The sequence below is a fragment of the Mus pahari genome, chromosome 2 (assembly GCF_900095145.1).
Source record: "Mus pahari chromosome 2, PAHARI_EIJ_v1.1, whole genome shotgun sequence".
NCBI lineage: Eukaryota > Metazoa > Chordata > Mammalia > Rodentia > Muridae > Mus > Mus pahari.
Genome location: NC_034591.1, coordinates 52,860,141 through 52,885,768, shown reverse-complemented (window position 1 = coordinate 52,885,768; position 25,628 = coordinate 52,860,141). Strand labels below are relative to the sequence as shown.

The 25,628-nt window shown below is 39.3% G+C and overlaps 1 protein-coding gene across 2 annotated transcripts in view; it reads right to left on the bottom strand.

Annotated features, from left to right (window-relative positions):
• Exoc4 (exocyst complex component 4) overlaps nucleotides 1-25,628 on the bottom strand; it is a 711,882-nt gene that overhangs the window by 492,721 nt on the left and 193,533 nt on the right. For both annotated transcript variants that reach the window (XM_021189789.2, XM_029535373.1), the window contains exon 9: nucleotides 22,620-22,708. In XM_021189789.2, the coding sequence (XP_021045448.1) occupies nucleotides 22,620-22,708 (89 nt within the window). The remainder of the gene's footprint in view (nucleotides 1-22,619; nucleotides 22,709-25,628) is intronic.

Sequence of the window (25,628 nt, the reverse complement as noted above, 5' to 3'; positions counted from 1 at the left end):
ACACACACACACACACACACATATAAATAAAATCCCACGTCTGCCAGGCAGTGGTGCCGCATGCCTTTAATCCCAGCACTTGGGAGGCAAAGGTACGTAGATTTCTGAGTTCGATGCCAGGCTGATCTACAGAGTGAATTCCAGGACAGCCAGGGCTATACAGAGAAACCCTGTCTCGACAAACCAAATAAATAAATAAATTATTTGGTTTGTCGATAAATAAATAAATAAATAACAAAAAATTAAAAAAAAATTCACGTCTCTAATTTTATTCTGTTCTTTCAAATAACATTAGGTTTCCTCATCTTGTTCATTCACATAAGTTAACCTGATATATTCACGTAGTTTGACAAGTGTTTGTTGCAGGATTTTCCCTATCCAATTACATTAGTACAGAGGAGGTCTATGATTGGACAAGGAAAAGGGAGGTGGAGATAAGACTTGCAGAGAGAGGAGGAGAAGGAAGATGGCTGCAGATGTGTACCACTTGGGGTTTACCAGATACAAGTAGTTATGATTTCACAAGGTTAGAAATATTGGGATAAAGCTTATATCATTATCAACTGGCTCTGAAATTATTGTATTGGCATCTTGTGAATTGTAATATTATTGATACATAAATTGATTGGTTAATTAAGCATTAAGAGTCTTGATTCTACTAGGGAGCTATTTGGTTACTAGAGTGTGAGACCAATGGCTACAGAGGATTATAGTAGAGAGGGAACTAGTGGCTTGCGGGACAAGTGAGCCAGATGCTGTGGGGGCTAACCACGGAGAGTTGGCAGGCCGGCAGGAGTGTGAAAGTGTGGTAGAGCACTGCGGAGAGTTGGTGGGTTCATTTTTTTATAGTTCTTGCAACAGATGTCAGCCAATGTGGGGCGCCATTTTGTTGCAGTAATTCTCCAACACAAATATGCCCAGGCAAAGAAAACACAACTGAATTAATGTGAATACAAGCTGTATGCCTAGATTGGGCAGATCTACCACATTCTACCATCTTCCCCATCTATGAGACCCCTTATAACCTGTAGTTTCTCCAGGCCACATGCTTCTGCTCCACCTTCCTTCCACATCTTCCTCCTTAGTTCTCTCTCTCTCTCTCTCTCTCTCTCACTCCCCTTCTTCTCTCAATCAACTTTCAGCACCACCTTCCCTGTCTAATCACCAGCTCTAGCATTTATTTTACACATCAAGGTGGGAAGAAGGTTTACAGGAAATCACATGGGTGCTGACTCACTCCTTGTTCACAGCCTGAATCATTCCTGTTCACAATCCCTCATAGGAGAACGGAATAAGCATCAAATTACAAATAGCCCCAAAGCTAACTACAACAAGTATTATTAGCAAATTATGAAAAAAGACTCAAGATCCTGTCCAGTTTAGCCATTTAGTTAATTTGTAATGCTGAATTTCTCACATGTAGAAAGTCAAGGTATGAGAGGTGCTTCATATACTAGATATTCAGTTGTACAAGAACTTGTCCTCTATCTGCATGGAATAAAAACAATAAACCCACACCTTAAACAAATAATTTCAAATAAATATTTGAAAGATGATTACTATAACTGAAGCTAATCTAGTATGAGAAGAGGAGTTTCTACACTAAAATGTGATGATAATAAAATGATAATCTATGTCAGACTTGGAAGGTCACTGAGTGACAAATGGTAAATTAAATCAAAATTAAAGATTCTTGGGTGCTGGAAACATGGTTCTGTGGGTAAAGGCTCTTCAATTTTACAGGGACTGAAATTCAGTATGCTGTAAGGAAACCAGGACCCACTAAAGGGGGTCCAACACCATCTTCTGTCCTCCCTAGCCACCAGCACTTGCACACAGTCACACCCGGACACATAATTAGAAAGAACTAGAAACAGGCAACAGCAGCTCCTTCCTGAGTCAGTACATCCCTCACTCTTCAAAACAGCAGCTTTTTCTTGCAGCTAAGAGATGCTACTACAGAGATCTACACTGGTCAACATGAGAGACTAAGTGAGCAAGGAGGAACCCCAGCTGAGCAGAATACAAGCCCTACATCTAAGGCTCAGGTAATCAAAGAGAAGCAGGCTACAAAGACTGTAAGAGTCAGGGGACCTGGATGATAGCTGCAAGAGTCTGTTAGATATGACAGGAATGCTATACCCATAAATTCTCAACAATATGCCTCCTGCACCAGATCATACCTGTTCACATGCCAATGTAGATGGAGGAAATTTTCACAAGGTCCCGACCCATGGTGACTAGCTTCTGGCAGTGAATAGCTGCTGAGAATACTGAGAATGAGAATCAGTATTCTGTAGGGGCAGAGCCCCTGATAGGTCTCCCAATCCTAACTGTTCAGCCCTAGACACACATAAATAAAGGCAATACTAACTAGACTCATTAAAGTGTCTGGGGGAGGGTGTATATGTGGGGAGAAGTTGAGAGAGAGAGAGAGAGAGAGAGAGAGAGAGAGAGAGAGAGAGAGAGAGAGAGAGAGAGAGAGAAAGGACAATAACAATTTGAGATCATGAATTTGAGAAGGAATGATGCCAATGGTACAGGAATAGTTGAACGGTGTAATCAAGAAGTTACGGAAATAGTATAAAAACAGTGAGAGCAGCACTCAGATTAACATTCCTAGGTGGATTTCCAAGTATTGAACATCACTGGACACTGAGCATTTTGTATTCTCAGCTATTATCCTCTCTCCTATCACCACAAAGCTTATTGGAAATGGACATGATTGTAACATCACCAGTGGACTTAGCCAACATAATATAAATATAAATGCACTGGATCAGATGTGTCTAAACTTTCAATGAAAATACCTGGTGGGTATTCTTAAAAATGAATGGCACAGTATGTTAGGCAAATGAAGAAATTCGAGTAAGTCTCACTCAACTATGATTATAGTAGCAGTATCCTGGATAGATTCATTTATCATAGGGCGAAGGTTATTCACTTAAAGCACCTGTTTCTCAGTGATCTGAAGCTAGGAAGCAGCATGTTACAAGACCATGAACTGACAGAGAAAGCACAGGGAATCCTCTCAGCTACCAGAGGACTTCATCATCATTGCAAAGACCAGTTCAATAACAGAAAGCCTCAAAATCGGGACTTGTAAAAGCACTAGGAGGCATCCTCAGGATCTGGTGATGGGTTCAGGGAAGGCAAAAGGAAGAAGAGCCAAGATGTTCCTCCAGGTGGACGTCCAGGCTCAACAGTCAGTGCAGAGTGCTACTCAATGAGTAGACAAATTAAAGAAGAGTAGGGTTGGGGCAGCGGCAAGAAAGGAAATCTATGAGTAATTACAATTAGACAAGTTCATTGTTAGGTACTGTGGTGATATGAATAGGAATGGCACCCAAAGATTCATGTGTTTGCATGCTTGGACATTGAGAGTGGAACTATTAGGAGGTGTGGCCAGGTTGGAATGAGTATTAACTTGCTAGAGTAAGTGTGACACTGTAGAGGCAGGCTTGGAGGTCTCCTATGCTCAGACTACACTCAGTGAGGCACACAGTCTCCTGCTGCCTAAGGATCAAGATGCAGAACTCTCAGCTCAGTCTCCAGCACCATGTCTGCCTACACGATGGAAGGCTTCCCACCATGATGATAATGGACTAAACGTCTGAAACTGTAAGCCAGCCCCCCAAAAATGTTTTCCTTTGTAAATGTTGCTATGGACATGATGTCTCTTTCCAACAATAAATCCCTTACTAAGACTGATACCAAAGAGAAAGAAACACAATCTGTTTTCCTTTTCTTGGACTGTTACAATGATTAGGTTTTACTTGTACATTTAAGAATTCTATAAATATTTTTCAAATGTTGTTATTTCACAGAAAACCTCTCAGCCCATATATTTTCCCTATCAGTTCCCAAAGAAACAAAAGTCATAGAGAATTAGAAATACAGAAAGAAACTGTTAAGACTGAGAGCTAGAATAAATTTGGAGTAGGAAAAGAAAAAACAGGTTCATATTTTCTTTCTTAAAGTAAGAGAAATCATTTATAAATATCCATTAACCTTGGAGTCCCAAAGGAAGAACTGTGTTGTATCAAGAATGGATTGTGTAATGGTTTTCTATAGATAGATAACACAGTACTGTGAATCCAGAGCTTAACACAACATAATGCATTCATCTCACAATTTCTACAGGTTATAAACACTGTTGCGTACAAGCTGATACTAGTATAGAGCCTCATATCTGAAAGAAGGTTCAGGTTCACACTCCCATGAAAGTTCTAGAGCCCATTCAGTAAATTGTTCCAGTTATGGGAGAATTACATTCCTGTGGTTCTGGACTGAGGTCCATGTTTCCCTGTAAATGTTACATGGTGGTCACCTTATCCCTTAACATGTGAATCACTCTTTTTATTAAACATTACTTCTAAAAGTCCTATGTATTGTTTCTTGTCCCCTTTAACAGCTTGCTTGCTTAATAAGGCTATGGCTGAAAGGGACTTTATTGAAGCACCAAAATGACAATAGGGAAGAAGCCACTTTGCAAAGGAAGACTTGAAGCCTTTTCTTGGCTGGGCTTCATCTATGGAACAGAGCTTGAATAGAAAAAGCACCCCCCCCCCCAAAAAAAAAAAATGAGGAAGGCAGAGACTATAAAAGGCTATACACCATGCACCAAGGACCTGAAGGCATGGAGGCTCTTTCCTTAGCCACCAACCCACTTCCATGCTTGAGTGGAATTCATTCCTTTCTTAATGTGCTAACTCTGTTCATGTGACCTTGGTGGAATCTTCTGCTCTATCGAGAGAATAGAGAATCTTGTGAATGATCCACATCTGCAGCTCAGCGTTCCAAATCGTGCTCTCCTTGACTCTCTGGCAATCTCACAGTTTCTGCTAATGTTACAACTAATATAAAGTCATGACTTTTCTTCCATCCCCCATCCTCCTAGAGGATGCAGCAAATTTCAGCATGTGTATACTGTTTTCTTCCTAAATACTAATAGAATTGAGCTGGAGTTTCCTTCAGAATCCTTTTAAAAATTAATTTATTAAGGATAATTAGAACTCAAAACAGGAACCTCAACTGTCCCTGATAACAGAATCAGTTAGAGACAATGAACATCCCTTTTAGTTAATTCTTAATAATACTGAAACCTCTTCCACTACTTTTATATAATGTCTGATAATCATAGGACTGACCATTTATCACGGCTACAGATTCTTGCCAACACTGGGAAAGGAATTACACAAGGTTATGGACATGCCTACTAACTGTAGAGATACCTATGACATATATGATTAGAGGGATAATTCAGAATTGTATGTCACCGAACAAACAATGGTCAAGAGAGATGAAAAGAAATGCCATTGACGTCAACCTCAAAGGTACTGAGAAATTAATAACTGATACCTATGAAGAAAGTTCTCCACCTGTCCAGTGCTAGGCCAAGCAGAGCTATACAACATGACCCTGGCTCAAATAAACATACAAACAGACAAGCAAGCAACAACAAACAGGGCTTCCTAAGAATGCTGGATAAAACCATGTCTACACAATCAGGACTTCCTGTAAGAACACATAACTATTTACCGTGGGAAGATATACTGAAAACCAGTGAATTGATATGTAGTCTAAAAGGTAAATATATCCAGGAAGTTGTCAGAATGACATGAAAAAGAATAATACAAGAGGATGCTTAGATTCCTTAACAGGAAATCCTGCCAACAAGGGGGACAGATGCCCAGCACAACTAAAATCACCAGGCACTGAAAATATAGAATTGGAATTTCCATACAATGTCTGATAAATGTGTATTTATCAGACGTGTTAGTATTTTTGAAACCTAAACACCACCTCCCTCTAGATGCAGCAGTGCTACCCCTGAAGGTACCCAAGAGAAACGAACACAACGCAAGAAGCTCTCCTTAGCAGAATGACCTGAAGCTCCAAGTGGGAGTAATCAAAGTCTACAGAAATGAGAATTGGTTCTCCTGTGGTCACAGGAGGGAATGCTACAGAATAATAGAAAAACAATGTATACAACAACAAATACATCCCACAGAGCTTTTGCTAAGTAAAAAAGGACAAACATTATTTCACTACAGGAGAAAAAAAGGCAAAATGAAGTGACAGCATTAGAAAGTAAGGAATGTACTGACAGCAGAGATCGAACTACCAAGAAGCAGGAGAAATCTCCATCACTGACTAATTCAAACATTTTACTACGAGTACTTTTTCTCAATAAAATGTGAAATGTAATAAAATGATAACAATATCAACAAAGAAAAGTTAAATGGAGGGCAGTTAGAAAAGAGCATTTACCTAATAAATGGTATGCTTACTAGAGATAAAATAGCTTTTGAATTATTACTTATAAAATATTTACAGCAATTATTTAGCTCAAAGTATAAAATGTGGCAAATATAATTTGAGCCTACTCAAAAACCATTTAAAATATAGGAAACATAACATACATAAAATAAACTAAGACTTCCGCTTGGGCAATATATCTGCTTTTAAAAAGAAAATGTCCTGGCAATAAAAAGGGGGAAAAAAAAAAAGGAACGATGTTGACTTACATGAGAACAAGAAGAGATTTTAATTCCATAGATGTTATACCAAATTCATTTCCATTACAGACACTATATCTACTGAGTTTATCGCATTAAATAGTTTTAGACATGATTGAACTCATCCACTAATTCAGATGTTAAACAACTGTTAAGATAATACATCTAATATTACAACTGTTAAGTGATTAACAAGAGGCCTAAGAAGGGGAGAATTACTGGTTCTCAATAAGAGTTCTGGGTCTACAAAGTACATAATCTAACTGAGTGAGTGATGCTTTGCCCCATTAACAACTTTTTCTATCAGTCCTCCTTCAGCAACCATGCTTGTAAGGAATGATGTCTATTCTGCTTGATTCCCAAGTAAAGTCCAACCTTCCATCTCACGTTAGCTATAAATACTACTGACAGTCTCAGTGATAACTTTAATGTACAACAATACTCAGGTAGATAGATAGTTACTAAAGCATGATTTCTGGGAGTGTCTGTGAGAGTAGTTTTTAAGAAATTACAATGTGAATCCCTGGACTAGGAAAAGAAAATCTTCCTAATCAAGGCTGTATCATATCCATGAAGGCCATATCACATCAGTGAGAAAAGGGGCCAAGGCAGCACGTGCACTCTGGGATGACCTTGCCTTCCTGCCCAGTCTCTGGCACTTCAGCTGTCTTCTTATAACCACAACCAGAAGCTAAACTACTGTTCTATTACTCTAGGTCTGGGGCCTACACCTTTGACTGGCATTTACATAACTACCCCATGTTTCTCAGGCTTTCAATTTAAAATTTAATTACACCCCTGTCTTCCTTTCTTGGGTCTCCAGTTTACACCTCATGGGATTCCTCTCATGGTTAAATAAGTTCAATTCTTCTAACCTATATTTTCTATATATCTAAGCCTCTATCTATCTATCTATCTATCTATCTATCTATCTATCTATCTATCTATTTACACACCCATCTATCCATCATCTATCTATGGTCTTTTATGAGAAATTCTGATAAATATACATACATCTTTTCTTAAATTTTTATGTTCTTTTAAAACAATTTCAAATTGTTTCTTTTTAGTCCTGATTTGATTGTATAGAAAATAAAACAACATAGAGAAGAGGTAATTTGAACATCAACCATGTAGCAAGCCTGATCCAGAGCCATATATAGACATTTGACTAGTCCTAAGATGCTTATTTGAGGAACAAACAACAAATGATTAAGAGTCCAAAAACATTTAACTTTCCAATGAACAAGGCTTTCAGGAATAATTTTATTTCTTTTCTCAACTAAGAAAATTGGTTAAGTAATGTGCACAAGATTTTAGGGAATTTTATCTGAAAAGATATTGGTAAATTGGATTTTAATACTAATAATACAGAATGTATCTAGGAACAAAATAAGGAACTTATCTATTTCAGAGATTAAAATTGATCCTGCAATTAATAGATCAATAAAAGCTTACAAAAAAGGGAATATTGTTTACAATTTAATAACAAAAGAGGGAAAGGGCGAGATGACAGCCATGACTCCCTCACTTTGGACTTGGGAGTAAAACTGATGTAGGTAATCACAAACCGCTAAAAGCAGTGTGAACACTGGAACGAGTTGGAGTAGCAGTCTAGTGACTAGATTAGATAGCTCTAAACAAACTGACAAACATTAGCTATCTTCACACTAATCTAACATCACATTGACAACTACTCTCCTAAGCCAGCAAGCTTGCTCAAAAGCTAAGGGCACTTGCGAAACCTGACAACCGGAGCTCAATACAGCCCCCACTTCCCAGCCCACGAGATATACATACCTACATGGTGGGAGGATGGAACCAACTCCTGAAAGCTGTCTGCTCATTGGCACACATGTTGTATCATATACACACACAGAGACACTTATGAACATACATAGTTTCATAATACAGATAAACACTCTTATACGAATGCACACATATACATAAAATAGATAAGTGATAGATAGATGATCGATAGACAGACAAACAGACAAAAGTTTAAGGAGAAATTCTCTCTTATTTTCATTAACTTGTTAAACAAATGACATCACATGTACCCAAGTCACCAGACTGCAAATCTGTTAGTGAGCCAAAATGTGTATCTCAAGATCAAACACAACCAAGAATTCCATGTACAACTGATTGCATTTTCAAATCAGCCTCTGACCCTGTTCCCACTAGTCCTAGGAGGGTCAGCAGTCTTATAGGAGTCCACCTTGTGACATCACTGCCTTCACTGCACTCACATCAATCTCCACACAGACATCAGAGCACTTTTCTAGTGTGAAAAGTTGACTATCTCATTCTCCTCCAGGGAGGCCTCAGAGATTATCATTCATAGGAGAAAATACAAGCTTTATGCTATATTGTAGTCTTTTAAGATCTACTCATTTTTTCCCATCCCTAGGTCAAATCTTTTTCAGAGACTCACTTTGACCAAAATAAAATGTTTATAACTACAGGGCAGTCCCGTCTGTGGACTCAGGTACATTCTCTCCAGAGTGCAGCCAATTAACTACATTTGGTCAGTTAAACTGCCTTGGTCAGGTGGTTAACTCAATCTTAGAGGTACAGCCCTTCCTTTGTAATGTCTTTTAAGACTTTCCAAGAAAATATTGTCTTTTCTCCTTTGTATTACAAAGAAGGTTGTGTCACTTATTAGAACTTTGTCTTCTATCATACCTACTGCCCCTTCTTACACGGGAGATGCACAAGGAGCCCTCCAGAAGTAGAGTCCAGAATAGAGCTGATCTAGCAATGTTACTGCTACCTCATTACTGTGAATTTGGCAACAGATACAAACCCTAGAAATGGGCAGGTAAGTGTTTCTTGTATCACATTACAAATATGTAAGCAATCTAGAGCTTATAAATGTAAAACAACTGGTCCATGAAGTAAAAGTATAATGAGACATAGGTGCTCCTCCATTAAGCTATAACATTTCCCAAGCCACTCAAAGCACAGAGCTATACCAGCGTTCCACACATGAACATCACTAACCAACTGAACAGGGATATGTAAATTAGTTAACTGATGCAGAAACCAGACATTAATGTGCAAACAAACAGGGACTTCTCTGAGCTAAGTGGGCATGAATATGCAAATGAACTGGCTGCAATTCAGTAGATGTCATCACAATTCTAGGAATGAACATCCTATATTATGACTATTACAATATTCATGTAGCATTTCATATATTAGTATAATATGGCTTTTTGAGTTTAAATTTGTGGGGAAGCCAAAAGTAAGTTGATACGTATTTTCATTCACACCACAATCACAAACTGGAAATCAGATGTGAACATGAAGAATTCTGAAAACTCTATATAGTACCAAGCTGCCACCACCATTTCAACTTAACAAAACATTCTATTTTTAAATCAAGGTGCTTTAGAAATGGGTTAGGCTGATTCTTCATGATATGGTCCCTCCAGATATGTCCTGCCCAGCGTCATCTAACATATACAAGTAGGTCACCCTATAATGGCTACATATAAAAGTGTTACTTTTTCTATATGGGTCTTTATAAACTTGTACAAATATGAAACTTCAACAATATTCAGAAAATTCAGTGCATGATAACATTTATCATTTGTTCACATGCTAACGACAATTACCTTCCTATCATCACTTCTACAGAACTGTATGTTAATCTCATGGATGTTAGGATAAGCAGTGGCAACTACTTTGGTGTGCTCTGCATCATCTGTTTCCAAAAGTAACAAATTAGAGCAAGTATAAATCACTCTATACAAATGGAGCTCCCTAATTAATAATTAAAAAAAAAAAAAAAAAAAAAAAAAGGTCTGCATCACATTCTGAAACTTGGGTTAAGAGGGGCAGCTTCCCCTCTAGTACCCTCTCATGGATTTATGCATGTTCTGCCCAGCATTGGAAATGCCTATCCCTTTTTATATGAAAAGCCTTCCAGATGGATGGGAGGCTCTGCCTCTTCTAACATTTGCATATGCAAACATACAACTCCACCCTGAGTGTTACAATGCTGCCATTACTTTTTGGCATGAGAATCTAGAGTCTAAGTAGGAATGGAAGAAGTAATAAACAGAAAACTAGAGATTTAACACAGAGAAGCTATCCTCTCTGGGGTAGGATGGTACCTCCAGCTGAGTATATCATCAGAGGTGTGGCACTGCAGGGGACAAGAGACGTGAGCTCCTTCCATTTCTTTTTTTTCTTTCTTTTTTTTTTTTTTCAGCCTCAATGATGTTATTTATGTTTTTTAACATTTTTTATTATTATTTTCTTTATTTACATTTCAAATGCTATCCTGAAAGTTCCCTATACCCCACCCCCGCCCCTGCTCCCCTACCCACCCACTCCCACTACTTGGCCCTGGCCTTCCCCTGTGCTGGGTCATATAAAGTTTACAAGACCAAGGGGTCTCTCTTCCCAACGATGGCTGACCAGGCCATCTTCTGCTACATATGCAGCTAGAGACACGAGCTCAGGGGGTACTGGTTAGCTCATATTGTTGTTCCACCTACAGGGTTGCAGCCCCCTACAACTCCTTGGGTACTTTCTCTAGCTTCTCCATTGGGGACCCTGTGTTCCATCCAATAGCTGACTGTGAGCATCCACTTCTGTGTTAGCCAGGCATTGGCATAGCCTCACTCTTAGTCCTTAGAGTACAGTCTCATCTGCATTATCTAAGAAGCTCCTCACCACATTCCAATGTAAGCATCTCTTCACATACATGCTGGGCTGGAGGGGGAGATGCTGTTTCTTCTCTTATATGTGTGACCTGAAATAACACACAATTCCTTTCTCATAACTTATTGGCAAGAGATAAATCATATACCTGTGGCTAGATGTAAACAATTTTGAAGTCCTTATAGTCTATGTAGCCCTAAAATTATGTAAAATTCACGGATTGTATGAGAACAGAACTGAGGTAAAACAATGGTGGCTGTAAATGTCAGTCTGGGTTACTAACAGTCTGTTTCTTTTCTTTTACACACACAGGAGGATGGTTATATAAAGCACTGTAGAATTATACAATAGCTGTCTATAAAACTGGCTGTGTTGTGCCAGGAAAATGTTACTGATCCCCCCAAAACAGACAAAAGCTGATCTGATGCAACTCACAGAAGGTTATTCTATGTGAGCTAGCACACATCCCCCCCCACCCCCAATGCGCCACCATCAGGATGGTTTTGGGGGTGGGGGAGATCCCCGAATGTCTATTGGGGCAAGGCTTTATAGTAAGCAGCAAGCAGGTAATATCTGTGCAAGCTAATTGGAAAGCTACTGCGGCCTTTAACACAATTGGCTGGTGCTGGGAACTTAACTTCTGTTCCGCTCTACATTGGTGGTCATTAGGCAAGAGGTGGGTTTGCATCCTGGGGTGCAGGTTTGTTGGGGGAATAACCTGGAGACACTGGTCTTGTTGGAGATTAGCCTAGAGGTTTTGTTGGGGGGCAACTTGGAAACTAATGCTACCAGCCTGTTACTCTACCTGAGTTCAAACTTAGGTCAGGTTTTCTAAAATGGAGTCTGAACTTAAAAGCTTTGGTATCTCAGTTGCACACATTACTAAATCCTGCCATTTAGTAAAGCACCTAGCACAACCGAACATATCCCGAAGATGTACAGGAATAAACACATTCCAGCTAGTGACTCCAACTCAGCCTTGGGAACCACTGCACAGTGGAGCTATGGGGGAAAGCAACACAGGAAAGTACTTGACACAGGCATGACCTTCTGAGGAGCTAGTTAGGGTAGCTAAGAGCTCAGGAGGAAGTCACGGATTTGGGGCTGGGGGAAGAATGAGGTTTCAAAGGGATGGTACAGGCCAAAAGATTCACCCTACTGTTAGCAAAGTCCAGATTTGATGATAGAAACATCAAATATGATATATGATGTTATATTGTGGCCTTACAATACACCTTTTAATTACTTGTTCATTCTGAACTTTATGTGAGAGTATAACATATAAAACAGTGCCTATGACATGTGCACCATTTTAAAAAAAGAATAAAAAAGACAGCACAGGTATTATTACAGAGTCTATGGCTTCAGTGGGGGAATATTCCTGAGTTTGTGTGTGACTCCTCAGCTTAGCTTCTGTACATTTTATTACTAAAAGCTGGCGCCCTAAGTAATACACTCTTCATTTCTACCTGCTTCTGACGGCCATCTAAATTCATGTGTATCTACTGTAGTTGTGTGAAGACAAAGACAGACCGACAGACAGAGAGAAACAAAGATGGTGAAGGAGCAAGGGAGGGGGGGAATGAGTTTTATGTTGTTGTGTCTAACTGAGTCACTATACAATAATTCATTCACTTTCACCACTACACTATGCCTATGTATAAACCTTCTGCGCTCTATGTAAACACCCTCCTGGTGATGAACATGAGAGCTGTCTGCACTCTATATAAACGCCCTCCTGTTTCTAGTTTTCTGCTGCTTGAACAGTACTGCTATAAAATGTCTTAATATATTTTACGTTTTATATCTGAGTTCTCAATCCATTATAATCTTATTTTTCTAAATGGTACAATGAGCAAATTCAATTTTATTTTCTTTTTCTATATGGATAATCAATTATCATACCACGTTTCTTGATTCATCTGCCTTTTATCAATCTGTAATGTCACCTCTCTGTTGTATTGAGTTTTAAGGAATGTGGAGATTTATCTGCTTCTGAATGTCTATAAAGGCTGACAATGTTCTTCCGGGCATCTACAAGAAAAAGGGCAAAGGTCAGGGGAGGAAGAGCTTAAACAGGTGGGCCAGTGAACCCAAGTCCTTCTCATCAAACTATGCCCACTTTATTTTATTCTCTCTTCTGAACTGTGGAATCAGACTTAAACAGGACAAGTGTTCTATACCTAAGAATAGTCCTGAAAAGCACTAGCCAGTTGTCAGGAGCCATTTAGCCTGCTTCTGAGAAATCCTGCCTGTCAGGCAGATTCAAGACAGGCCAGAGTCTACCGGCAGATTTCCTGACCTGCTGATGCATGGGATGATAAGAGAGGATACACTTGAAGCTCAAGACAAGGGGCTTAATGTTCTGTTAATCTTGGAAGAAGGAACAGTGAGGCTTCTAGATAGGGTACAGATATCCAATGTACATCAGCCATTGTCTCTGCTAGCTCATGACTTTGTTTCCCATGATACTGTAAAGTATATAAAGCCTATGGGAATTAAACTTGAGGCTGCCACAGTATTCACTGGATAGCCCTCCCAATTACTATCTTTTGTCTCTGAGACTTCGTTTCGATCTGTCCTATAATCATCCTCACTCCCTACTTAGAGGACTGTTCGACCTTGCACCAGCAGGATTGGTGGACTAGTGAGCTCTGAATCTCTGTTAAGACTAAACTCTACTACTTTATTTTCTAGACTAAAAATAATTGATTCTACCACCTGCATGTTAATATCAATTTCTTTTGAATTTTGTTAATAGGTTACATAAGGTAATTTCTCCCTTATAGAAATCTCATTTTGAAAATGTAAAATAGTCCTAAGTGTTATGTCCTATGAGACACCTACTGATCATCCTCATGAAATCCTAATAAATACTGTCTTCATTATCTGCCATAATACTTATGGTCTTTTATGTTTTCTAAAAATATTTAACTCAGTATGAGTTGCATAAAGTAAATGACTTAATTCTGGGAAGATGAAACCAGGCATGAGATGGTGCACACCTATCATCCCAACATGAAGAAAGCAGGAGGGAACAATCCATACCTCACAGCCAGTGTGGGCTAGAGAAACCCATGCACAATCTCAAATAACACCTCAGAAAATAAGATTGCAGTAGTTGTTTTTATCTTCTTTTAAAAAGCCATCATGCAAGACCATATTAGAATTTATTATTTTCATATAATTGCTTTTTAAAAAAAAAGAGCCATTAAAGTATAGTATAAATGAACATATGGCTTTTAAACTTGTAAACATTAACATCTCTACTTTTCTTGTAATTCAATGAATAAATGACTGCAATGGAGTGGTTTTAAAGCAAGGCTGTTAATAATGACCAAAGTTCTTATAACAAGTGAAGATATCCACATCACTTTGTAATGACTGCTGCCAGATTTTGGGCTACTTTGTGGGTTCTTCTTTTTTCTGTCTTTTTTTCTCCCTTCTCCACTCCTCTTCTTCCCCCAATACTAGGTAGAGAGAAAGAAGGACATGGGGATGGGGCAGACAGACAGACAGACAGACAGACAGACAGACATAAAGTCAGGAGTAGGAAAAGGGGCAACAATATCCTTAGAGTATTTCCTGCTGATTAGCTGCATCAGTTCCTTGGGACAACAGCATTCTTCCACCAACCTTCCAACTAGCAGCCCACCAACCTCTCAGGGCCCTACCATTTATATAGCCTCGGAAAACTCCCCAGAATTCCACACATCACACAATCATAGAAACTATGTGCCACTGGCATAATCCCACCCCTGCTAAAGCACAAGGCAAACCATAGCTGCTGTGGACAATCTGAAGCAACCCCATATCCTACATCTAGGATTGAAACATAAAGTACAGAGTGCCCATGATACATCCCCAGACCCAAAGAAGTTAAACAAGAAGGAAGGCCCAAGGGAGGATGTCTGACACACACTCAGAAGAGGAAAATAGTCATAGGAGGCAGAGGGTAGGAGATAACTGGGTGAAGGGGGGCAATGGGGGCAGGATCAAGTGAGAGAGTGGGGGTGGGTATCTATAGGAAGTCCCAAAGACCTGGGATGGGGGAGGGCACCCAGGAGACAATGAGGTTGACCTTACCTAAGATGCTTAACAGTGCTGACAGGAACTGGAGGAAGCCACCTCCTGTAGCCAGGCAGGAACCCCAGCAGAAGGGGACACCAAGCCACCCACAAAACTTTAGACCCAAAATTTGCCCTGTCTAAAAGAAATGCAGTGATAAAGATGAAGGAATGGCCAACAAATAATCCATTCAACTTGAAAACTATGCCATGGGCAAGTATCAATCCCTGACATTATTAATGATACTCTGTCATGCTTGCAGACAGGAGTCTAGCATAACTGTCCTCTGAGAGGCTCCACCTAGCAACAGACTGAAACAGACGCAGAGACCCATAGCCAAAACATTGAATGGAGGCCAGGGACTCTTAAAGGAAGACCTGAAGGACCTGAAGGGGATAGGAATCCCACAGGAAGACCAACAGAGTCAACTAACCTGGTCCTCTGGGAGCTCTCAGAGACTGAGCCACTAGCCAAAAAAAAAAAAAAAAAAAAAAACCACACACACACACACACACACACACACACGGGCTAGACTGAGGCCCAAGCACTTAAGGAACAGGCATGCAGCTGAGTCTCCATGGCTGCCCGGTTTGGCCTCAGTGAGAAACAAATGTGTCTAATCTGGCAAAGACTTGAAGCACCAAGGTGGGGGGATACATAGAGAAGGGAAGGCAGGAGGGACTCTGAGAAGGGAGATGGGCATGGGGCAACATTTGGGATGCAAATAGATGGATGGATGGATGGATAGATAGATAGATAGATAGATAGATAGATAGATAGATAGATAGATAGATAGATAATACATTCTTATAACATTTCTATGTTTTTAAGAAACCAAAATTCTCACTCAGCTGCCTTTTGCCTTCTAGACACATATTTTCATGAATTCCAGCCTCTTTCACATGATTCAGCTAACAGTGAACCCCCCCCCAAGCAATCCTGTGAAAATAGGAAACCATATAAACCCAGTTTCAAGAAAAAAAAATATTGATTTTGTAAATTAAATTTTAAACTGCCAAACATTTTTAAATAAAATAAATTTCTCTATGACATAAAGAGGGTAACACATTAGGTAAACGTAATAAAATTTGGAGTAAAAAGTTTTTATTTCCTAAATGATTTCATTAGTGGATTAAGTCTGTCCATAACATGAGAAAAATCTGTTTATACCTTACTACTTCTTAGAAACAGATGAAGAAATTAACATTTATACAAACTCTATTATAAGTTCATTATTTAACAAATCTTACCATAAGTAAGTTAAGATCACTCTTTTTATAAGCAAGGATATAAAGACACAAAAGAGAATCCATGTTTGCAGTATATTACCAGCTAAAACAGAAGAGATAATATAAAAGATTAAAGTTATTTAGAAATAATTATATGTAATTTTCATAAAAGGAACTTCTTTCATGTACTCTGCATATTGTTAGTTATTAACAATGTCATTAAGTAAAAATTAAAAGACTACAAAGAATTTTCTAATCAAATTTCAGGATATGAAGTTCTCCAAATGCTTCTTGCATTTAAGGATATAGAACAGATGTGCAGTGTGACTATAAAGTCGCTGCACTAAATACCACACCTCACTCCATCCCAAATGCCCCTGAAAAGGTGCACAGAAATGATGCCTGTTAAATGTTCCCCACTACAGAGCAGTTTGCAGCTTTGGAGATTGCCATTAAAAATCCGTTTCTAGAAAGGATCATAAGCCCATGATTAATAGACATCAAATGTGGTCTTACCTGAAAACAAAGCACCTACAAGGACATTAATTACATACAGTGTCATTATATATTCACAACTCCAGTCGTTGAAATCCCTCAGAAGGAACATTCAAGAAGTTTGGGAGTTCAGTCAACGAGCCCAGTTTCCCCTGATGCTGGTACTTCCATATTTACCATGTGAAGCTTAACAAAGGCAGTTCTCAAGGAGTTGGAGCTTAAAGTCTTTTAATGTCAGAGCTAGAGAAATGGCGTTCATCAAAGTGATAGGAATAAAGCTGGCACTCCAAAGGTAAGATCCCCAAGTTCATATAGAAAGCTAAGTAGCCCTAAGACAGGGAAAAAAACTAATCAAAACAGAATATGCATTTCTGCCTGAATCAATGGCCATTAATAAACTCTACTCATGAGCCTTACTATCTTGAAAACAGAAGGAAGATGATTACAGGATTCTGATTCTGGTTTATTAAACCTATTATTAGAATTTCTCAAAAAGGTCTACATATGCCTACAAACCAGGAAACAGGAAAAGACTCTTTTCACTGTAAAGTGTATATATCTGTAGGCAGAATAGTAAGAGCATATACACTAACAAAAATTGTGCATGCTTGTGTATGTTAAATACATGTTCCTTGTCACAAGTTCTCATCCTATATTTTAAGGAAACTAATCTATTCCAAACTTTATTATGGATAATATTTATATCTGGGCAACTCCACCTCAACAATAAATAGCATGATTTGTATTCTGCGTGGAAGGAAGTATAGATTAATAAGTTAACAAGTAAGCAAGGCATGCCAAAGAAGAGTATTATGACAAAAATGTTTTAATGTGTGAAACAATTACAGGATGAAGGGCAGGAGGCGGGAGGTCAGAAAACCTTAGCGCAATTGGGCAGGAGACACAGACACAATGATCTAAATAAGCACTAAATCATCACTAAGCAAGCTTTGTCTGGACTGATGGTAACTGAGGAGAGGTATAGAATGAACACAATAGAAATCCTAGGACCAAACACTGTGAGACCATGCTCTGGAGAATCCTCACGCAAGCAGGAGGAGCTAAAAGAACAAGTAGCAACGGAAAGAACAAGTGTGACAAATGCACAAGAGTGGACACAGGAGTCTGCCATCATGGATGACACTGTGACCTGGAGGTGATAGCTCAGTGGACTAGAGTTGAAAGCAGAAGCAAATTAATAATCCTAACACCTTCTTGAGCAGCCAGACTTCGAAAGCTTTATTTGTTATGTCAGAAGACTGAGGCACAGTTCAAGTGATTCAACTCAGAGCTGTTTGCCCGTGAGTAGCAGTATTCTGATTTTCTCAAATCTCACAAGTAAATGTGTTCATCAATTATATTATTCCACACATTTACATATTAAAATAGAGAAACTACATTTAAGTTAAGCTAAATGTTCATTAAAACTAAGCTTCATCTTCTACCTACAACAATGCTAAGCAGTACAATGAAGCAGAGAGACGCTCAGAACAACAGGAAGCCAGTGATTAATAGACGCATACACAAGCTACATATCCACCTGTTACCCCACACACTTTGAAGTAGCACCCCCACCTCCTCAGTCCCAACTGCCAATGGCAGGCTATATAATGAACCATCTGTATCATAACAGTAAGAGCCAATTGAGATGGGCTGATAGTACCAAAGAAATCTCATTTTTAAATTCATTTTCCCCGTAGTGCACAGGTAGACTAAGCAACATTTTTAATTGCATGGTAAATCACACGCTGGCAAGAATTTAACTTTTTAAAACTTGAGCTTTTTAATGACACTTGATGGTCATTATGACAGATTTCTTTGCTGCACCCCAGCAACAGAAGGAAAGCTGAGCCCATGAACCAAACCACTGGGAGGAGAAGCCTGTAGCCATGTGGCCTTAAAAGAAGAGAGAGAAAACTTGGCCAGTCTCCTAGGATTTGGAAGAACTAATCAATTAGGCTTTTTCAAGAGTGAAATGTGATCCTTGGGACAGTTATATTAACGGATAACTGAAAAGAAACTGACATTTTAAAATAGAGAATATATGTGTAAGAAAATTATAAAGGACAAAAATGCATGCATGTTCCTTCCTCCTTAAACTTGGAAAAGCACATAAGCCTGCTAGAAGATAAAGGAATTCGGCTGTCACACCTCCTGTTGGGGCTCCTCCTCCCACTAAGGCAATCCCTATCATATCTCAGACCTCAACTATTCTGACATATTCACTTACAGTGAGCCTGTTTAGGGTGTATTTGCACTAACAAACACTATAATCAGCAGCAGAAATAAGGGCATGTAACGTGTTGTGCTTACTACTTTGTCATAAACTCTGCCAGCTTAACACTGGTGCATGATGCACTATGGGACACACTCACAAAGAGAACAAGAAACACATGGCAGCAAAACAATTCCTATGTGTGTGTGTGGTGTATGTGTGTGTGTGTGTGTGTGTGTGAGAGAGAGAGAGAGAGAGAGAGAGAGAGAGAGAGAGAGAGAGAGNCTAAGTCCAAGCAAGGTGGCATCTTTAGGGCTTATAGGTCAAAGTAGCAACCAAATCAGAATTCTTTTAGAAAGGGATAAGGAGAGAGAGAGAGAGATGGGGAGAGAGAGAGAGAGAGAGAGAGAGAGAGTCAGACAGACAGACAGACAGACAGACAGAGACAGACACTGAGATGGAGAAAGAAAGACACGGAGAGACGCAGAGAGAAAGAGATGGGGAAAGAAGCTGATTCGGAGTCACAGTACAAGAACACTACAGCATAGAAGGACAACATCCCATTAACGATGTACTAAATATTGCCTTCTGCACTAATTAAAGCCAAATTCTCACAGCATCTTCACAGGATCACCATTAAGGGAAAAAAAAAAAAAAAGCAAAAGCAAAAGCAAAGAGAAAGAATAACTTACCCTGGCTGATCAGCTAGTTGTGAGAGCTAGATTTTGGATGTAGGCACTGTAGGCTCAGAACTGGCTGCCAGCTATGTTGTCTCTCAAGAGATCATGGACCACAGAGGGGAGCTCATCCACAAGGCTCCACCATGGAGTTCTTACTATTCTTACTGTCCCAGAAACAGCATGTGGCACTAGCCACTAATAACATGGACCTGCATGACAGACTCTGCTGCCGCACTGATTACATCTAAGAGCTGATTTACCTACAAGTGCTAAGTGAGCGTTTCTGCTATGGTGCACAGTGATGTCAGAAGACACTATGCTGAGGACAGAGATCCTACACACACTCTATAATTAGTACTCAATTATAGAGTTAACCTATAACTGCCCTTTGAACTATTCATTCGTTTCTTTTTTTATACAGTGAAATGATCAGGAATTAACTTTAGGGGAGGGTCTTATAAGTGTTAAAAGGATTTAATATAAGGCAGATGCAGAAAAATTATAGGGTCAAATTTAAAGTATTAAGCAAATACACACATACATACAAAACCATCAAACCAAGCCAAACAGGACAGTAGGAAAAATGCTCGCGTCATGATTATTTGGCTGTGACTAGCCCGCAGTTACATGGTGTGTCCCAACAGGGCACCTTACACAAGATCCCAACCCTACGAACCCATGTCACTACTACTGCTACTCTATTCCTCTTCCTTCAGTGTGCCCCCTTCAGGGAGAGCCCTTCTCCTAGGAAGCAGCCACCTTCTAGACCTGGGGTTAGCATTGTGTTCCACTCCATGCCTGACAGAAGGGGTCATTTCTACCCTATACTCCTCCAAGAAGCGGATCAGGATGCACAACACCTTAACAGCAAGTAAATAAAAGTTATGATGCCGATCTCATTCCAATGCTCACAGAACATGTTCCGAGCCTTTACTTCTGGCTAGTATGCTCTTTGAGACACTTGCTGTAATGAGATATGGGAGAGTAGAGCAAAGATTTTTGAAAAACATTACATGTTAACAGGATGATAATAAAGGTGGAGATGGGATGACAGGGACAAAGTCTTAAAACCCAGAAAGGCTGGCTAGTTACTACATAGTGTTCTAAGGAAGAACTATGATGAGTCTGACCAACTAAGAGCCACTGTAGTCCAGCCACAGCCAAATAATCAAAACAGCACAATGCATAAAGGACTGTAAAAGCGTTCATATCTGTTTATTTCTAAATTCCAGAGTTCTAAAATCATCACTCTGTTCTCTGAACTCCTCTAGCAAGTCTATACATGTGATCTACCAAGGTATTAATATGAATATCCCCATGCTGTGGTCAAAATATCTGTATATAGTATATGCATGTTCGACCCCATGGATAGTAATAATCATGCATAGAATCTACACCTAACTTACAAACATTCACTTTTGCTACCTGAAATTATCTCTATTTTATGACTAATATAATACAAATGCTATAGCAATAGTTGCCCTATTAAAGTATTTAGGCTATCACAAAAAGAGCCATATACGTGTTCAGCAAAGATGCAGCTTCATAAAGATTGTATATACGGATAGGTGGGCTGACTGTGCATATAGGCATGCACACATGTTTCACTTTATTACCTGGAACTTAAATTTCTATCTTAAATTTCTTTGTATTTGACTTCTATTTCTTCTAACACCTATAATGCTTAGGAAACCCTCACAAATCTTTCTTTATATTTTATATTTTACCATGTCTAGTGTGACACTTTGAATAGAACTGGCCCCCACAGGCTCATGTATTTGATACTTGGACTAGGTCATTAGGGAGTGGGACTACTTATCAGGGATAAGGCGGTGTAGCCTTGTGAAGTGTGTGAGGTCTCAGAGGAGGATGTGTATCTCTGGGGAGTGGGCTTTGAGGTTTCATATGCTCAAGGCAGGCCTTCTGTCTGTCTGTCTGTCTGTCTGTCTCTCTCTGTCTCCCTCCCTCCCTCTCTGTCTCTCTCTGTCTGCTGATACAGATATAGAACTCTCAGCTCCTTCTCCAGCACCATGTCTACGTGTGCAACTCCATACTTCCTGCCATGATGATAATAGACTAAAACTGAACCTGCAAGTTATCCCCAATTAAGCATTTTCCTTTCTAAGCGTTGCCTTGGTCAAGGTGAAGAAAGTCACAGCAAGAGAAACCCTAAGATAGTATCTATTTTTTTTTTTAACAAAAGGTAATATTGTTGGTTCAAATCTTATTTTATTTGTATTATAATTTATTTTCAAAGTATTTTCCTCTGCAAATTAAACTTGCTAGTACCACAAATGGGTTCCAAGTATCCATGTATCAATTTACAATGTTAAACCACACTACCCAGGAGCATCCGTGAACTCTTTTCATGACAGAGGCTGAGCTTCCCCTTTCCACCCGCCATTCTCCAGAAGACTTTAAAAATAACAAACAAAAGGAAAATCATAATGGCCAACATAAGACGAGCATTGTATTTAAATGTGCCCGGACTCAGGCTGTCTTCAATACATTGGCTTAGAATTTCCACCTCGATAGCAAGGCATTCTTTAGTCCTAGTATTAGTTTTAGAAGCTTGATAGCAGATGTTGGGGAATCATCAGATGATAATGGAAAAAGAGCACGAATTCACTAGAATTTGTTGTCTGAAAAGAACTTTGTGAATGTAGAACATACACTCACATGCTACACACATTGCAGACTATCCTCTGTAAACTGACTTTTCTAGAGAATCACTTACCCTGAAGTTCTCCACTCCGACTGTAGAGCTCTCTTCTCTGTTCTCGGAGATAGGCGCTCATACTGATAGCATGGGAGGACGATTCAAACCTAAAATACAGCACATGGTTAGCCCACATAGGTGCCATCCATCTCTATGCTCCCAAAAAGTTCTAGTCTATTCTGGTCTGTATAACATTCCCTGGTGTGTAACAATTATGACATTTTGGCTATAACATGAAAAGTTGCCCAAACCTTGCTTTATAAATAATATCCCTGTAAGTGTCCCTCTGTGGGAGATTTTGGATCTTTTCTTCATCACCTATTTCACCTAGAATAATTCTGACCTCCTCCACTTCCAGTTACCTTCAGATCATCATCACCGTTGTTGTCATCATCATCTTAGAGCATGACCACATCTACAGCAACAAGAGTATCCTACAAAATCATTCCAATTGTGCTATTACCCAAATCAAATCCCATCACTGCCTAACCACTGCCTCAACACACATAACGGTTCTTCAGAGCAGTTTTCTTCCTGAATGGATGAAGTAAAAGATCAATGCACAGAGGATACTAAAAAAGACCAGTGATATCAAAGAAGCAAGGCATCACTGGTCTCTATCTAAATGTCTAAAATGATTTTTTTTCCAATGGCTGCTAGGATTAGACTGCCCTATAGCACCATGTAAGTATTCTCCAGGAATTGTTTACAAAGGTAAGAAACACAGGAAACAGACGTATGATACAGAATGGGTCTCTAAAAGCTAAAACAAGGAACACAAAACAAATCATTCATAAAAATAATAGCTTATAGGTATAAATAAAACCAACTAAAATTATGACTATATCAGATAGCAAATCCTTTGATGAGTAACAGATTCCATCTCATAGCTGAGATTTTCAAAGCCAAGATAAGACGCTGACAAAAGAAGGAATCCTTATAAGAATTTTGCCTCTAAAGGGTCCTCAGCATAGGGAGAAAACAACAGTCGGTGGACTCAGTGACTGGCAGTAACAAGAAAGGAACATCATTTTCTTAATCATGTCCCTTTTATCCAGTCCTTGACAAAGAGGATGAATACCAAGATGAGTATCAGCCTATGAAGGAAATACTTCAGTCACTTGATCCGCTTTCCGCACCCTACCAAGAACTAAGAGGCACAAAGAGCCGGAAGCAAGGCAAAGTGTGCAGTACTTCAAAAGTGCCACCTGCCAGTCAAGTGCAGAAGAGAAGCCACTGACCTCCAAAAAGCATGCTGACAGCTATTGATCAGAGATAGCAAAGGAAAAAACAAACTCTCAATCAAAGAATAAAGAAGTAAATGTCTACAGTAAGAGAGAACTTAAACACAATTAACCTTGGCTAAGGGCAATTAAAGAGGGTAATAAAGTCCTTCACAGATTCCATAGAGAGAGATTATAGCCCTCCGCAATCTGAGTCCTTTATGACTTGACAGGCTTGAATTCCCTTTATGTTTGCAACGCCACACACTGAAATAATTTTATAACAAAAGAGAGATTCTTTAGTCTCACCTCCTTATTTCCTGCCAAAGCCACTGAGGTAAGTGCAGACATGAGACCTCCTCAGGCCTACATGGCTCACTAACAGTGGAACCAACTCAAAATCAGCAGATCTGATTGACGTCCAAACCTGGGTCAATAATGAGTTTTGTTTCTGCACAATAATGATAAATGTATAAGAATTATTTTAAAAAATTTAATTTCTACCAATTAGAGACTCACACACACATTCTTCCCACCCCTACCCCTTTTCCAACAATTTAGCCAACACGGCTGGGGCAAAGACAGCGATGGCTGACAACTGACACATGAAAGCCCTGAAGCCTGTGTTCTGCTGGAATTTAGAAAGTTAGACTGCTTAGTCCTTGTTGTCAACATGACACAAACCTGGAAAAACAGAACATTAAGAAAGAACAGCTCTGCTTGACAAGATGGCCATACGTTTTAAGTGCTAATTGGTGTAGAAAGGCTCAGCCCACAGTGGGTGTCACCATCCTTAGGCAAGTAGACCTGCACTGTATTAAGAAGTTGGCTGAGAAGCCAGAGAAAGAGAACAAATATGTAAGCAGTGGTATCCCAACCCCTGACACACAGTTCCTGCCCGAGTCCCTCAGTAATGGTGGGAAATCTAAGCCAAATGTGCCTTTCCCTCCACAACATGCTTTTGATCTTAGTATTTATCATAGAAAGAACAAGTATATAGGACAAAGGGCTAAGGAGGAAGAACTAGGGAGGGAAGGAGAGGGAGAAACTGAGTGACAGAAGAAAGGGACAGTGGTATGCAGCAAAACAGGAGTGCAAGCCTGAAGAGAGAACAGCACTGGTGTGTGTGTGTGTGTGTGTGTGTGTGTGTGTGTGTACATACAAACATATATATATATGTTCTTGTGGGTTTTCAAGTTAAACTGCTGCAAAAATATAATTTATAATCAAGTTTAAAGATGAAGCAAATTTCAAAAGTTTAAAAGCTAAGTAAAAATATGAAATAAAAACTACCATGTGCTTATTTCTTTTAATTATTTTTCTTTTACAAATAAAATTGTATGATGGCTTCTGAAGATCATCTCTCACATGGGGATGAAACAGAATATGGATACTGTTAAGCTCAAAGACCAGTTATACAGACCCTCGGCAAGTACAGTTCGTGTGTTCTTTCTCATGTCCTTATTTGAGCATCACTGGGAAAAAGAAACTGTCTGCAGGCTAATGTGATTTGTAAGTTGTGGTACGGCTCTTTACTCTCAACCAGCTGGAGACACAAACTAGATTTCAGGGTTAGAGGCTTCTCTCTCCATTTCTGTATACTCACAACCACTTGTTGGCTCTATCACATTACATAACTTACTTAATTTTTCTAATATAACAGCTTTTCTTTATGAGTACTATTGTTTTTTTAATATAATCTTTTTTATTATTATTATTTTCTTTATTTACATTTCAAATGCTATCCCAAAAGTTTCCTATACCCCTCCCCCCACCTCTGCTCCCCTACCCACCCACTCCCACT